We start from the raw sequence: 14058 nt of genomic DNA, 5'->3' as shown, positions 1-14058 counted from the left end.
AGATTAATTTAATTTTATTTCACTTTCTTTTATCCTGCCTGTCCACAGGTTCAAGTGAACATCAGTTAACAGATGAAAGATTCAAAACAGATAAAAGGAAGTATTTCTTCACACAATGCATAGTTAAATTGTGGAACTTCCTGCCCCAGGATGTGATGATGGCTGCCAACTTGGAAAACTTTAAGAGGGGAGTGGACATGGTCATGGAGGAGAGGGGTATTCATGGCTACTAGAAAAAAATGGATACTAGTCCATGATGCATACCTATTCACTCCAGGGTCAGAGGAGCATGCCCATTATATTAGGTGCTTTGGAACACAGGTAGGACAATGCTGCTGCAGTCGTCTTGTTTTGGGGCTTCCTAGAGGCACCTGGTTGGCCACTGTGTGAACAGACTGCTGGAATTGATGGACCTTGGTCTGATCCAGCATGGCCTATCTTATGTTCTTATGTGTTCCTATTTTTACTGTGTATTCACTGAACTTGAAGAGGACTGAAGAGTGGTTCTTGATTCAGCAATGGGAAGCTTCTACTAGGAGAAACTTTAGGAACAACCAATCTAGTTTTACCCCTTCTCCATACGTTAGGCATACCAAGTATGAATGCACAAACCTTGGTTGTGGAGACATGAAGGCTACAACAGAAGGATGATTCCTACTGACTAATCATTACTGACGCTACAGCTGCAGCTCCTTGCTGTAAATGAGCGAAGTGCATCTATTTTAGCAATGAACCATGCAGCAAATATGTCTAAGTAACTGGGTCACAGGCTCTATAAGTAGTCTATACAAACCTCGATAAAAATCTCCTTAATGAGGATTGTACATATGTCACTTCCTCATTTATAAAAATCCTTCCAAAGCCAGGTTACTTTAACTGAAGGAAGTTTATCGCACATGTTAGCCATAGCTAACAAACAAAAATGTCTTCACTGCTAGCTTGGAAAAAAACCTGGAAAGTTTGAGTTCATTTCCTCCCAGGAAAAAAATAGAGGGTTTGCCTCCCTCTTAGAAAGGGAACATTTAAAATATCTGATTACTCAATGTTCCACCTGAAAGAGGTTCCACCTGAGTACCCCGTGGTACTCAATGTTCCACCTCTATATCACCAAGAAGTTGTTTTCAAGCCCCACAAGAAACAGCAATGAAATGACTCATTTATTGTCAGCTGTAGCTCTGGTAACATGATTTGTACCTACTTAAGCATTTTGGATGAAGCACAAATTAAACAGAGCCTATTCAGTTATACATTTTTTCCAGCAACATGCTGCTTTGTTCTTGCCAGTCAAAATGACTAACAATGCAATCCTAAAGAGAGTTGTTCCAGAATAAGCCCATTTATTTCAATGGGCTTAGACTGGAGCAACTCTCATTAGGATTGCATTGTAAATGTTAGTAATGCAATCTTATAATCATGTTGAATACCATCTGTTTCACGTTCTAAGCTTTTAAATTGTAGCACTGCAATACAAAACAGTAAGACACATCTTGCCGATTGGAAAAAATGTGCTCATTTTATCTATGTTTATCGTATTTTATGTAGTCCTACAACTTAGCACCATCTCTTTAAGTGGTAAAATAGTGTATCATGCTAAAATCAGACCAAGATAGGTAACTTACATTAAAAAGCAATCTTACTAAAATATTTTTCTACTATATTTCTGATTATTTTTTTAACACTGCAAAAAAGTTTAGAAAAAGATTAAAGTATAATTAAAGACAACTAATCAACGAGATTAAACAAGTACCCATAGCAGTCAACAAGTTAATTGAAACAGATGTCCTGTATTCCACTTATATTATTAAATAAGTATTTGAGTAATGAAGAAAAAAGGACATGATAACCTGTTTAGAGGCCACAGTTAAATAAATTCCTATTGCCATGCCACAGGACAAACAAATCAAACTATTTCAACTGAGGCGATCATGTCACCCTTTCCTACTCACATCAAGAGACCTTGGTTATATAGTTCACAGACAGCCTAGGTCAGGAGGAACCCAGAGGCAGAATAAGGTCCATCATATGGTGAGCCTGCTGGTGCTGTCTGACAAACCAGAATTGGAAAATAGGGGTATGCACCATTTTTCAGATTTATGTTTATTGGACCTGAAAATTTTCAAATAAGCTGAATACCTATACCTGTAAATGGTTTTTTTTTCGGCGTCTTTTGGATATCCAAAATGTTTGGTGTCATTAAAATCTATGGGGAATTTTTCAGAGCTGGGGGGGGGGGCTGTTTTTTAAGATAGATGCACCAAATTTGCAGCACAGCTGCAGGTGACTCTCCTTAAAAGAATCCCCAAGTTTGGTGAAGTTTGGGTTGGGGGGGGCACTTTTATGGGTCCCCGAAAGAGATTCCCCTATCTATCCAATGGAGTTTTCAATTGTTTCCAATTCTTCTTCTCCAGACAGCAGGAATCCAATGCAGGTAGCAGTAATCCAAGGGATGCAGCAATGGAAGCACCAGAAACTCAGAGGAAGCAGCAGCAGCTAATGCCAAGCTTGGCACTGAACTCTCTGAAACCTCTGCCTGGAATGAGGTTTGCTGGACCAGACCTCCTTTTTATGCTCCTTGGCCATGCACAAAAAAATGTGACAGAAATCCAGGCAAAAAACACTTTCTGTGATTGGCCAAAGAGCGGTGTTGTCCCTAACCTGGAATCCTACTGGCCACTGTAACATTCTGCCCCACTTCCACCTTCCCCTCTCTATAGGTTGTTGCAATCTACAGCATCCTAGCAAAAATGCAGTGCAAAATGCAATCCAGCCATTGGCCAAATAGGAAAGTTCCAGCCATCTCTTCCATTTGTCCCTTCGAGATGCCTCTCCCCCTCCCTCCTGTTGCCCAGGAAACCAGCCAAAGGGTAGGAAAAGGGCAACAGGAGATTTTTCCTTCCAGAGGAATCTAGCAAAGGGGAGGGGGACCTTTGCCAGCCCAGTGGAACCCACCTGGAAGCCCAGCAGAGCACCAGCCAAAGTTTAAAGGCTTTTTAAAATTTAAAGTCTAATCGTCAGCCTTGCAAATGAGTTTTAATTTTTATTTGAATTAAAAAAAATCTTTCCCGTGACCTTACATGGGCTGTGGGAAACCCAAAAAGTTGGCATAACGCCAAAAACTTTTTTGGCTTTTCAGCTTCATTTGAATTGCTCATTCAGCATATCCAAATGCACATACCCCTAGCGGAAGATTGCTTCCCATTGGATTTCTAGGTGGAGGTTTCAACACTGTTTCCTCTCCGCTCAGTTTAAGTGCATGCTTAAGACCATACCTTAGGAACTCCAAGACTCTCTTGTTGGTTAATTAGAAGTCTCCATTTCATAAGGTCACGAATTCTTACATTATTTGGGAATCTGAACTGAATTGTCAGTTGACTTTATATGTTAAAATTTTACAGGGTATTAAACCCATTATGCTTACCTTGCATTTTCTTTTGGTGAGAGAGAAACTTCTCCATCTGTTGTAATATCTATCAAGCAATGCTCTGGTTGGATACCTATTCCGAACAGCTGTATATCCTGAGATGTATCTGCGCCAACCCTGGTGTGATCCTAGTTAAAGACAGATGCGATGAAAATAAAACTTGCTGCTTTTGCTTTTATCATTGTGCAAAAACCCACAAAGAAGACTTACGATCAAGTTCATTGTACAGTGAAATATTATTTGCCTGGCAAATGTGATCTATGTCCTAGAGAGCATTCTAAGTGATTTCCCAGAATATGAAAAGTATGGCAGGAGTGCCAAGTCGATGTATGAAATATGAGCTCCTACCACAAAATGAATCTTTCCTATCTTTTAACTGCATAAAACCTGCTCCAGAGGGTTGAGAAACTTTCAGGGACAATGTGAGGTGTGGCACAGAAGAATGTAGCTAAAGATGGAGTCCCTGAGGCCCTGCTTGGACAAGCAAAAATATATCCAACCCAATGCTTTACATATAAAGGACAGCAAAATGACCTTTGCAAACAAGTAATGTTTTCACCATTTAATAGTCAGTATTTCAAACAGAAAGCACTAGAACATTCTGTTTGGTTTATTAGAAATGTTTAAGAAAATATCTTTTCCATGCAATCCCCCATAAGAAAGAATTAAAGGGCTAGGACCAATCATAAGAACAACTTCGTAACTGAAGCTTAACCAAGTCCATCCCAGTTGCATTATAATGGCAGACCAGAATCTGTACTGTTTAATATTCATGAGAAGGAAAAAAATCCCAGAATCTCAAAGGTAGAGCTCAGTGAAGAGCGCAAACCTTGCCAATATGCACACTGATGATTATGCTTATTGATAAATTACATACATATCCCCCCGAGGTACATGAATGTGATAGCTAAATCCCTATGTGAGGGAATACAGCCATGCTGTGTGTATACAAAAGAATGCAAGTTTAGAATTTAAACTTCAGTTTCTGGACCAAAAGTATTACAAAATGCTAGAGGAAGAAACAAGCTGGGCAACACTTTAAATCAATCTTTTCTAATCAACTACAAAGCAGCACTAATAGAAAAAAAAATCTCAACAATTTCTCATTGCCGTAAACTGAATATTACAAAAATATGTTTTTATACAAAAACTTGCTTAGCAAACAAATCTTCAACCATTTTAATGTCTACATTTTAGCATCCAGCGCCATAAAATTCTGATTAAGCTAGTACATTTAAAAAGAAGCTCCAAAGCATTTGCCATTCACTTTCCTTCTTACCTTTAAATAATAAACCAGTAATTCATTGAGTGCGGGGTCTGCATTTAGATTCACCAGATAGCATTTATCTTCCCCAACTTTGATGCCAGAAGATTCAAGGGAGATACCCATGCTTTCTAGCTGCCTTTGTCTCTCCTACAAAGCACACAGTATATTTTAAGCTTGCCAGACACAGTTAGCTTGGGCAGTATCAAATCTGAACACAACACAAATAAAAGCAAAATACACATTAATCTGCACCAGTGCAAGTCATCCCCATTCCTACAATGATGCAAGAATTCAGCTCTTCACGCTGTGAAAAAGAGTAGCACAGGGGTCCCCAACATGGTGCCCATGGGTGCCATAGTGCCCATCAGCACCTTTCCTGGCACCTCCAATCCTTTTGGAAGCAAGTGGGGCTAGGTGGTGTAGTGGTTAAGAGCGGTGGACTCTAATCTGGAGATCTGGGTTTGATTCCTCACTCCTTCACATGAGTGGCTGAGGCTAATCTGGTGAACCGGGCTGGTTTCCCCACTCCTCCACATGAAGCTAGCTGGGCGACCTTAGGCTAGTCACCGTCTCTCAGCCCCACCTACCTCATAGGGTGTCTGTTGTGGGGAGGGGAGGGGAGGGGAAGGTGATTGTAAGCTGGTTTGATTCTTCCTTAAGTGGTAGAGAAAGTCGGCATATAAAAACCAACTCTTCTCCTTCTTCTAGGTGGGGCTTTTGCCCAGTAGAGCTTCTGATTGGCTGTGCAGATTAAAATGCATGCTATTAAACAGAGCTTCTTCCTGACATGTTGAAGAGGCGCCGTTACTGTTATGTATAAAGTGGCTCCCTGACATTTTGTGGTTGGCTTCACCTCTTGCGGCAGCCTATTTGTGATTGTGACCACCTCCCTGTGTCAGAATTCCAAAGGTGCCCGCAGGCTCAAAAAGATTGGGATTCCTGGACCAGTGTTTAAACCCAGCTCTGCCAGCTTCATTTGAAACTATAAGAAAAATATAATTTTACAGTTTCCGGTGTATTGGTAAATGTTATTTGACCAATATATTCAATTATTTAAAAAGAAAATATGGCTTTGAATATAAACTCATTTTCTCATCTTTCATTTCATAGTAACTGACTCCCAGTTAGTATTAGATGTGCTAATGAAGATGACACTGATTAATGGTCTCAAAGTAGTCATATTATGTAATCAAGTCAGGAGTGATTTGCCTTGAGTTAAAAATTCCCTCGCAAATTTCACGGGCAAAATGTTGAAAAATAAATAAATTAAGCCTCTCCCCTTCCTAACTGTGAAACACTTCAGCTTTTCTTTAATACTGTCATCATGTAGCCCTGTAACACAAGCCATTTTCTCCGTATTGCAGATTTGGAGGGACAGAACACCGCTGAAGTTCAGTGTCTTGCTAACTGCCCCATAGTGAGCGCATTACAGTGATGAGGGTAAAACCAGGGACTTCCTACTTTACCTGAATTATGGCCAGTATGCTATACCAGCAGAAGTGAGCATGCACTATTTAGTACTCAAGCATCCAGAACAGTGAAATCAGAGCTTTTGAACTTATTTGCCATACAGGAGTCCACTTTTATTTTTGTGCACAGTATACAAGAGCACTGCTTCATTTAAGCACTGGAGAAGGTTTGTGCTAGCAACCTACCAGTATAGCATTTCCACTAACAATATTAAAAAAAACCCCACACATTTGGTAAGTGCTAGCAAAGTTCACTGTCAATTCTGCATTGGAAATATAAAGTGCATTCATATCTTTCATATAAACTCAGTGATATTAAGTTATACCAATCAAGTATTTAATATAAAGACAGAAATACTTAAATACCTGGGCAATTTCTTCTGTTTTCCGAAGTTTCTCCTCCCACGTGACAGTCAGTTCTTTTATCAGTTTCTCAGATTCCTCCAATTTTTCTTTCAACTCTGGTGCCTTCATAGCCTTAATAGTCAGAAAATGACAATTGTTGATTGTGTTCTCAAGAAGGGAAGGCCTGTGAACAATCATTCTAGTTGCATCCCTCCCTTCCCACAAGGATTTCAGAGAAAGATTTTCTCTTCAAGCAATTCTGTGAGGTGCAATTCTTATAGCCAATTCAAAACCATTTCAGAACCTATTTTAGAACCATTTTGAGAGGCAAAATTAAGCACCTATTTCTACTTGTTGTTGTATGCTTTTGATTGTATCGCTCTTACAGCATGTCACTGAAAATTATCAGTTAAGTAAAATGCTGACAGTGTTTACCTCTGCTTGAGAAAGTTGTTCTTTTAATTTTTCTACTTCTTCACGTAGTTCTCTGATGACCCTGGCATTTGGATCTTCATTTACTATAGCATGATTAACTATCCTTTTGGCTCTGTCTGCATATCTCAGTGTAGAGAGTGTCTCTTCATAATTATCAGCAGCTGGACTGATTGTAGCTATCATGGCTGTTTGGCTATTCCCTCCCAAGTTGTCCTATGGGGTATATTTATAGAAAGCATCAAATAATCTGAACAGATGGAAAAAAACTACCATTCAACGTACCATTTTACCATATTTAACACATATTATTTCAAAAATTATTATGCGCTTCTCAACTGCCTTTGTTTTTAAAAAAGCTACAGAAACCAGTTTAACAATTAAACAGGCAATGACAAACCACCACAGTAAGCAAAGGAGAATATAGAAGGCATCCAATTGGGAATGTTTGAGCCAGCTGAATAAGAACCAGGATAAGCACCTGTCACTTCCCCTTTTGCAGGTAACTTAAAGCCTACTTGTGACCAGAAGCAAGCCAAAGGGCTCTTCGGTTTTTAGCCCATGGCCTGCAGTCGGTGGCCATCTTTGTGTTGGCTGTGCCACTGTAATAATCCCCACTCCAGTACACCCTCAGGGCTCATCGTTTTAAGATTGTACTGTGGGCACGTTTAGTTAAATATTTTTGTTTAAAATTGTATTGTTGTTATATATTTTACTTTGTAAGCCACTCTGAGAAACCAAGTGTGGAGGAAAAGCTGGATAAAATATTTAGAAAAATAAATGTTGCTAAAGCCAGTGCCAACTTGCCTTCCTACTCAAAGTGACTGAATGACCTCTTATCCACAAGAATTCTTCAGGTAGAATTCTTTCTCCCCTTGTGTACAAGTGATCTCTATATAAGAATTGTCAAAAGCAGAACATTCTATGGGCAGAAGATTCTATGGACAGAAATAAGATGTCTCCAACTTCCAAATACTGCAATGGGGGCCAGTGTCCTCATGGAGTGAGCACTTTTTGAAGGACCCTACACTCCAAAGGCAGCTTCACCTGTGGTGAAAGTATCTATTTTGCAATACCTTGTGGTAGTGAGGATGGAGGACCAAAGGATGGCTCTACAAATTTCCTCTGCAGCGAACTTTCCACATACGGCGGCCCTCCTACATGGGCCAAGATACCATCAGGAATGGACAGCTTGGAAGAGAAGAAAGACAAAGCTGTGCCCACCCCCTAAGCTAAGATGAAGTGGAGACCCTATTCCTTAAGGATGGCATATGAAAGAAAAACAGGTTTGTGTGTTCTTTAGGCCCTGGTGTAGTCTATGTGGAAAACAGAAGTCCTATAGATATCTGAAGAGTGCAATTTTCTTTCCTTCACAGCAGAAGGATAAAGACTGCTTTTAGATGCCAGGAAGGAATTTTGTAACTGAAGGGAGAGGGAAAACAGGGTCACATCCTGAGAAATATCCTAGTTAAGTGGAAGGCAAGACATAGGATCCCCTCCCCCCAAAGAGATGCAAAAAGAGAACTAGGAACTACAGGAAAGATCCTACCTTTTGCCCTACCTTCTGGTCCTAGGAGGCAGGATTTAACCTTATGTAGAATTAACTATGCAACAGGGGAGATTATCGGTATAGCACCGGGGTGGGTGGGGGGGAAGAAGTATATCCTATCATTCCAGGAATTTCGGATATTTCTGTCTTCATTAAAAATCAGATGCTTGTACACTGATTACAATAGAGAAATACATCACTTCAAGGGCTACCCATTTTCCTTTAAGAGTAGAAGAGAATTGTATTTTACCTTGAGAAGCCATGTGAGAACAGAGTCTCTGTAAGGCACAAACTTATTTTTCCCCTTTCCTGCTGCTTGGTCTGCAAGTGATGAGATAACCAAACCTAGTGTTGAGAGTGACCTAGGGAAGCAGCAAATTGTCAGCATCTTGAACATGTAACATAGATATGTTGATTCAGCAAAATATATAATAAAAGGTAATTCTGAAAGGAAGAAAAAAACAGACTGCAATGTAAAATAAATGTGTGAAGATAAATTAATTCCAATCATTATATGAACCACAGAGTTTCCAGCTTCTGAAATTAAGGAGCATTAACAAAGTAGCGACATACTTCTAGGTCAGAAGGAACACCAATAGTAGGTTATAATAGGACTACTATGCGGTACCACACACAGTCAAAGGAAAGACCTCCCAGAAACTGGGTAGATACAACAGACAGAAGGAGCAAAGAGTAAGATTTCACAAGGAATGCATGTTTAAGCCCAAGAAACAGTTTAAACCCAAATTGTTCTGCAACGGAAAGCTTCACTCCAAACCAGCAACAGACAATTTAATAAACAAGACATTAGATGGTAATAAACCTGTAATTCTACTTGGCTTTTAAACAAACAGTATGTTTAAGCATACTTTAACAAAGAAAATAAACTATTATCTTTTTGCACTTATGTGCTGAGTATTTTAAAGGGACTGCAATGTAATAAAAAGGGATTTGCTTTAATATACTTGAAAGCGTGTAACTCATTCAGGCATATTTCATATTATGACTAGTATATTTACTGTACTATATAATAAAATAATCATTTAAGTAGCTAAGAAACAGCACAGCAGCTGCATTCAGATGTTATGACAAGCCACCAATTCTGATACACACAAATGCAACTTGTTCTCGTGTGCTTCCCTCCCTCCTTTGTTTGCACGCTGGACAGGATTGAAGGCTTCCTGGTCTAAGAAGTCACAAATCAAGTGCCAACTTGCTATGACATCCAAATACAGGTGCCAGGGCAAAGTAAAACTTGGTCTAATCCCCAGTGTAGAATCCCACTTTGCAAGGGTGAAACAGAACCTTATTCACCCTTCTCAAACGAGGAAGCCTCCATTTGCCCAACATGCACGAGGGGGAGAGGGAGAACAGCATCTGAGCAAAAGCAGTAGCTGTGTTTGTGCGGGTCACAGACAGACAGATGTTTGCTGTGACCTTTGAATGTGTTTCTTTAGCAGCCTAATATGAAACATGCCCATAAGGCTTCATATTTTATCTTTCCTTGATATGAGAGACTGCTTGGACACATGCAGTTGACCTACATGCAGACAAAATCCTGCACCAAAGTTCACTGGAGGAAATGCTAACAAAATGGACATGTATATTCCCAAATACAGACAGCTTCAATATGCATCATTCAGTACAAAAATGTTTAAATACTATTACAAGCTGCCAAAATGATTCATTCACTCATTGTTACATACAAGATGACTGTGACTGGCCCTTTCTATCAACTGAGGGGTCCCATACAGCCTCCCACTAGGGGCCCCACAAGATTGGCATGCTCTGGTCGAGTGTCAAAATACACCTTCTCTCCCTCATTAAATATTTTGAGTAGATTAAGGGGGGTATATAAGGTAATAAACTCCTATTATTAAGCTATTTAAATAGGAGATTTTTGTGATTTAATGACTGGTCAGTTGCTTCTTAAGAAAACAGTACAGCTTTACAGGAATCAAATCAGGCAGTTTTAAAACATTTTGAGGTCAACAAATTTCTTCCTAAAGAAATTTCTATGATTAAAAGCAATAGTGTTGCTTTCCTTGTTTCTGTGGAAAAAAAAAATAATTATTAAATAGGGGAGTGCATTACAATATGGTGAACCAAAAAGGCCTTTTTTCCGGCCGAAAAAAAGGTGCCATTTGAATGGAGCCAAAAAAGAAGTATTCAAAAAAGTCGAAATTCTTCAGCTTTTCTGGCTTCAGTCAAAGGGCTCCTTAAAGCTCTTTAAATGTTTAAAGAGCCGCTGAACCCATCCCTGCCTGATTCGTGCTGGGTGGCAGGTTTGGCAGCTCTTTAAAATTTAAAGACATGGCTGCATTGAAACCTATGGGAAATCTTTGAGGGGCTCTGGGGGGACGGTGGTTTTTAAAGGTAGAGGCACCAAATTTGCAGGGGAGCTTCTGGTGCCTCTCCTTACATGAGCCCCTGAGTTTGGTAAAGTTTGGGTCATGGGGTCCCATTTTTCATCCTTTGGAAACACTCTATTTCAGGGCCCATAAAATTGGACCCCCGACCCAATTTTTACCAAACTTGGGGGTTCTTCTAAGGAGAGTCACCAGCAGCTCCGCTGCAAATTTGGTGCCTATACCTTACAAAATCACTCCCAGAGCCCTGCAAAGATTCTCCTTGGAGTACAATAGACTTGAAAATTTTCAGATATTCAAAAAAAGCTGGAAAAAAACCCACACTGGTATGGGGATTCGGGTTTTTTGGGATATATTGAAAAATTTCAGGCTTATTATACCTGAATCCGAAAAATACAAAAATATTTGGTACACACCCCTAGTTATTATATTAAAGTGTCATGTCGCTACTTGTTGCTTCAGTTATGAGAGGACAAGCTCTTTCAAAGGCTACACACCCTTAAACATTGGTGTGCTGTTTCCGTTTTTATAACACACTGCAGTAAGACTTCTAAGGACTCTTAAACTCTGCAAGATTCACATTACCTCTGTGTTGCAAGTTGATGCGACACTCACAGCTGCCTGGGCAAATGGGTTCATAAGGCTACTGTAACTTGGGAACACCTTTTAATTAAAAGGACTGCTGCTGTCACTCCACGTTAAAAGTTGTTATTTTAGTCATATTTTAGTCATCAATGGAAAAAGCCTACAGAAAAAGGGGCTACTTTATATAACACCTTAACACATACTCAGAATTCAGCCTCCAGATCAGAATTTTTATTCAAAAAGCCTTCCGATAAATACAACTAGAAGGAATGTTTCTTCAGAAAGTTAATTTTACCAATACCCTTACTTGTTTATATTGCTGCCTTCTTTCAGACGTTCTCCTGCTGCTCCAGTTTTAGATACTCTTTCGCTTCCAGCCAAATCTACCAGACTGACTTTGCTCACTTTCTCTCCTGAGTTCTAAACAGAAACAATTAAGAACAGAGAGAAACATTAATAAGACTTCTAAAAATTTTACACAGTGCAAAAACAAACAATGAGAAGAACTGCAAGTATGCTGATATTCTTCAGCTATCTCAAACAGATACTTTAGTCTTGTTGTAGCTACTTTTACATTCTTTTAAGGTAAAGAATTAATGTACCAAATACCCATTTTTTTCACAAACTATATTTAAACATGCAAGTACTTTTATGTTACCTACAAAATGGTTAGCAAGCGATAAATTTAATAAGTAAGCCCATTTCTCAATTGATGATACTGAATCAGTACCAAGTATTAGCACAGTCAAAATTACTTTTGCCATTAGGCATAAATGAAGATGCCTAGACAGCTGTAACAAAAGATGCATGTCTGGAATTATCTTTTTACCCCAACCCAAAGAAAACAGGATTCCACTTACGTTTAGGTTATGTTCTTTGTGTGAATCAATTGTGCATTCACACAAGTGAATGAGCAGGTATGTAAGAGCTCACCAAAACCTTTTGGGAAATTTGAATGTACAGAATGCTGTCCCTCGCTTATGCTATGCTTATAGCCTAGTAGTCATCCCTAACATTTTGGCCTTCCATGTGAACCAGAGACTTCCAAGGGGCAATATTAAAACAAGCAACCCCCATATGCATTTTGAGAGAATATACTTTAAAAGGACAGTCCCACCTACCCATCTGAATGTTTGGGTGAACGACTCTAGCTATATGTTGTCTTTCAGGTAATCAGTAAATATTCTTCCCAGAAACAAGAAGTCAAATTGTCTGCCTGTCCTGGAACCAAACCAAGATACTCAGTCTAGAATGTTTTTATGTTCTAATGCAGAAACTGGTATCTGGTACAGTTTTCCCACTCCTATGTCCTTACAATCAACCTCACTGCATCTTTCTTTCACAATGTATAAGGTGGAACTTTCCAATGGGTACTGGTCAGCATATCTTGACTTAACTGCTTTCAGAATTTTCCTGCAGTCTAACCTGTTTTGTCCATTTCTACTGGCACATGGGCAGCAATTAAGAAATATTGTAAGATCAAAACAATTACAAATCCCATACTAATTAAAGAGTACACTTTAACATCTGTAATTGCAAAACAGTAGCCAACAGATAATGCATCTACCAATGATAAGATGATTTCATTTACTCTTTTGTCCATATCTTTATGTACTTCTCATGCATGCAGTTTAAAATGTCAGGTTACCTAGACTACTTTAGATATTCATCCTAAATTAATAATGAACTACTTTAGATATTCATCCTAGATTAATGATGCTGATACACCTACAACAGTACAAATACAAGTTCTAGATCTAGCTGCTTTCTCTACATTTAATTCCTTCAATGTTCCTTCTGTGGTATGCATCTTAAGACTACATTCAGATGCCAAGACCACTCTCAGTTTATGACGGGTGCCAACTCCACTTTTTTCTCCCTCCCCTCCTCCCCATGCTCCTGCCTGCAGTGTGACTGAAAGCTCCAAGCTTTGGAAGGTCTTCAATTAATCTTCAGTTTTCTATTTCAGAATCCCCAATTTGTGAGGAGGAAAGAAACTCTAATTTGATCAGGTGCCTGTTTTTAGACACAATGGCAAACTGGAATTTGATCGAAAGCTTCTTAAACTTTGAGGCTGGCCCCGTTGTTTTAAACATTTACCTGGAAATGCATACCACTGAAATGGACTTACTAGTTAGTAGGTTTGGGTGTAACCGATTTTATAGAGTCCTTTGGCTGAATCTACTTACACCAGACTGCAGGTCATAAAGTGTCTGAGTTACTATAATATTAAATACAGCATGGGAGCGGCTGCTTTCCTCATTCATGTTGGTTGCTGCAACTGTTCGGGACTTGTTCCCTTCTGACATCAATGACTCAATATCCTGAAGCGAATCATAAGAGGAACAATGGAAATGACAAATGAGCTTATTCTTCCCATTAAGCTATATTTCCAACTTACTTTAAACACCATGTTAGTCCAATGTTACAAAATGTGAAGCAATTCTGAAGTGCATATTAGTATTGGCGCCAGTTCACAGGCGGGAAGAGGTTGTAGCATATATTTGGCCTCCTTCCCTATGGAACTGCCTCCTACTACAGACTCAGCAAAATCCCGGCAAAAATTTCAGAAAAATTACAAGACCTACCTATTCAGGTTCAGGCCTTTAGGTTTCAGAGCT

At 39.3% G+C, this 14058-nt stretch overlaps 1 protein-coding gene across 2 annotated transcripts in view; it reads right to left on the bottom strand.

Annotated features, from left to right (window-relative positions):
* Nucleotides 1–14058, bottom strand: part of KIF13A (kinesin family member 13A) — an 85733-nt gene that overhangs the window by 35505 nt on the left and 36170 nt on the right. For both annotated transcript variants that reach the window (XM_056854166.1, XM_056854165.1), the window contains 7 exons: nucleotides 13627–13761; nucleotides 11745–11857; nucleotides 8734–8845; nucleotides 6938–7150; nucleotides 6524–6634; nucleotides 4701–4835; nucleotides 3419–3549 (listed from right to left, as the gene is read on the bottom strand). In XM_056854166.1, the coding sequence (XP_056710144.1) occupies nucleotides 3419–3549; nucleotides 4701–4835; nucleotides 6524–6634; nucleotides 6938–7150; nucleotides 8734–8845; nucleotides 11745–11857; nucleotides 13627–13761 (950 nt within the window). The remainder of the gene's footprint in view (nucleotides 1–3418; nucleotides 3550–4700; nucleotides 4836–6523; nucleotides 6635–6937; nucleotides 7151–8733; nucleotides 8846–11744; nucleotides 11858–13626; nucleotides 13762–14058) is intronic.

The sequence above is a fragment of the Euleptes europaea genome, chromosome 8 (assembly GCF_029931775.1).
Source record: "Euleptes europaea isolate rEulEur1 chromosome 8, rEulEur1.hap1, whole genome shotgun sequence".
Lineage (NCBI taxonomy): Eukaryota > Metazoa > Chordata > Lepidosauria > Squamata > Sphaerodactylidae > Euleptes > Euleptes europaea.
This window is presented reverse-complemented; position numbering and strand designations above follow the sequence as displayed.